At 41.3% G+C, this 2,255-nt stretch overlaps 1 protein-coding gene across 2 annotated transcripts in view; it reads right to left on the minus strand.

Annotated features, from left to right (window-relative positions):
- Nucleotides 1-439: 439 nt before the first annotated feature.
- Nucleotides 440-2,255, minus strand: part of LOC116020980 (putative nitric oxide synthase) — a 5,274-nt gene continuing 3,458 nt past the window's right edge. Inside the window, exons 9-13 of one of the 2 annotated variants that reach the window (XM_031261566.1) lie at nucleotides 1,690-1,803; nucleotides 1,468-1,566; nucleotides 1,293-1,382; nucleotides 1,021-1,130; nucleotides 440-934 (exon numbers count right to left, since the gene is read on the minus strand). In XM_031261566.1, coding sequence (XP_031117426.1) covers nucleotides 685-934; nucleotides 1,021-1,130; nucleotides 1,293-1,382; nucleotides 1,468-1,566; nucleotides 1,690-1,803 — 663 coding nt within the window. In that variant the 3' untranslated portion in view covers nucleotides 440-684. Of the gene's footprint in view, nucleotides 935-1,020; nucleotides 1,131-1,292; nucleotides 1,383-1,467; nucleotides 1,576-1,689; nucleotides 1,804-2,255 lie in introns of both variants that reach the window. The other variant, XM_031261565.1, reaches the window with a different exon arrangement.

Raw genomic sequence — 2,255 nt, forward strand, 5'->3', positions numbered from 1 at the left:
ACACACTACACAGTCTTAATTACAAAAAAAAAAACATGTTTTTCATTTTTAATTCCAATTTTAAAAACTTTTCAAATTTCATTTTTAATGAAAACATTAGAACATATGCTCAAATTTAATTTAAATAAAAACAAAAATTATTGTGAAATAAGATGTTCCTCGCCTGAATTGTTGTATCTTTGTCATCCCAAGAATGCAACATATATAATAGTATATAAAAGTTTATAAAAGATGAAAAATATTATCATACTAAAAGTTATATACTAATATCCACATTTATTTATCTATTTATAATACTCCCCTTAAAATGCTCTTTTCCCTTCCAAACATTTACCTCATGATGTGATTTTTATTCATTGGGTGCCAATTAATTGGCTGATCCCATTACTAATTAAAAAATAAATTTAACTACCAATAAGATAATGCCACATCGGGGAAGTTATTAGGGAAAGTAAAAGAGAGCTTTATAGCATTGCTCTTGTACTATATCATACACATGCCTTTTAATTTATTGATCATTACAAAAATTGAAGGCTTGTTTTATAGTGAGCTTCTTAAAGGCATGTTAACACTAAGTAATTCTGCTAAATGTATTTTTAACCCACAACCATAAAAGCTTACTAGTTTTTATGTTTTGCTGCTTATGGCCTAACAATCTTGATGAATGAACAAGTGAGATCCTCATTAGAAATACCATTTCGGCCTGACTTCTTCTTCGGTCTCTGTCAACTCCCTGTAGTCGTACCATTCCGCTCCAGCTTTCCCAACCGGCATTGGTGGCCGAACAAAAATCTCGACTGGCTTAGGAACATGCACAGCCAAATCCAGCTCTCCAACTGTTTCTTCTATAATTCTACCAGACTGTTTGAGTGATATGCCAACAGGTTCGACGGAAACCCATCCTAGACCTGATATGGCAACATCACATGCAGGTCTACAGGAAACAAGGAGAAGATGTGTGAGAGGAAGAACTTTTAAACCTTCAAATCCTTAGCATTCAGTGTAAAGTTCGGGAATCACCTTTCTATGTTGTCATACTTCAATTGTAAGTGGCGTTTTGTTTCGAGTCCCATCCAGCCGTCTGCCTTTTCTTTCCCTGTAGGGGGGGTCAATAGAATTCCGAGTTCTCTCTGTGATGAGAAAGCAAAGGTAAGATGTAGCCAGAATGTAATCTTCAATAATGTAAATCTAAGATTCTAAATGGTACATCTCAGTTGAGAATTGTCGAGATAATTTTCATTTTGACACATTACATCAATTTCAATAAGTCAGAGACTAGAGCTCAACATTACATGGTAAAACTCATCTGCTTCTTCAGTAGGCACCATGTGAATTTGCAAAGCTTTGGGTCCATAAAACGTCAAACACGTCTCTGGAAGAACCTGAACTGGAAAAAAAATGAAAACTTTGCAATCAAAACAAGTCATTAGAAGCACAAACAGTGAGATAATTTACTAGAAACAAAACCTTCAAAACATCCATTCTCACAAGACCTCCCCAGAATATTGAGAATCCAGTTAAACCGCTTGATTGAACTTGATATGTCATCTGTTCGTCTAATGCCAACTGAGAGTTCTAGTCACAATTGGGAGGGAATTAAGAAAAGGGAAAAATAAAATGAAACTTGATATGAGTTTATTACAGTGAGAATAACATTGTTTAAAGGAACTACTAAATACAAAATCATACTGGGAAAACTTGGGCACGAAGCCGACTTCGAGGAGCAAGAGCAGGTAGATCTTCTGAATGAACCACTGCAGCTTGTCTGTGATGGAGATGGACCCCAGGCGTGTCATACATTTTCTAAAAGGAAGCAGAAAGCTATTAGAACTGTCAAAATTATAAATAGTTTTTGGACTTATGTCCAGTGCTGTAAAATACTGCCTAGGCTGAGGGTATTTCACCCCTAGGCGCCTAACTTGGCCGAGTCGCAAACCTCCATGCTGGATGGCTGTGGCGACGGCGTGGAGTGTGGTTGTGGCGACTGGGTGGCTAGAAACTTTGGAAGACAGGCAACGACTCGGCGACGCTCAGGCCTGTGGACTGGGTAGAGCGGCTGGAGCCGATCATTATTTTCTTTTTTATTATTACTCGGCCACCTAGGCGGTGCTTAGCACCCCCCCCCCCCCCCCCCCCCCCCCCCCCCCCCCCCCCCCCCCCCCCCCCCCCCCCCCCCCCCCCCCCCCCCCCCCCCCCCCCCCCCCCCCCCCCCCCCCCCCCCCCCCCCCCCCCCCCCCCCCCCCCCCCCCCCCCCC

Source organism: Ipomoea triloba, chromosome 5, assembly GCF_003576645.1.
Source record: "Ipomoea triloba cultivar NCNSP0323 chromosome 5, ASM357664v1".
Lineage (NCBI taxonomy): Eukaryota > Viridiplantae > Streptophyta > Magnoliopsida > Solanales > Convolvulaceae > Ipomoea > Ipomoea triloba.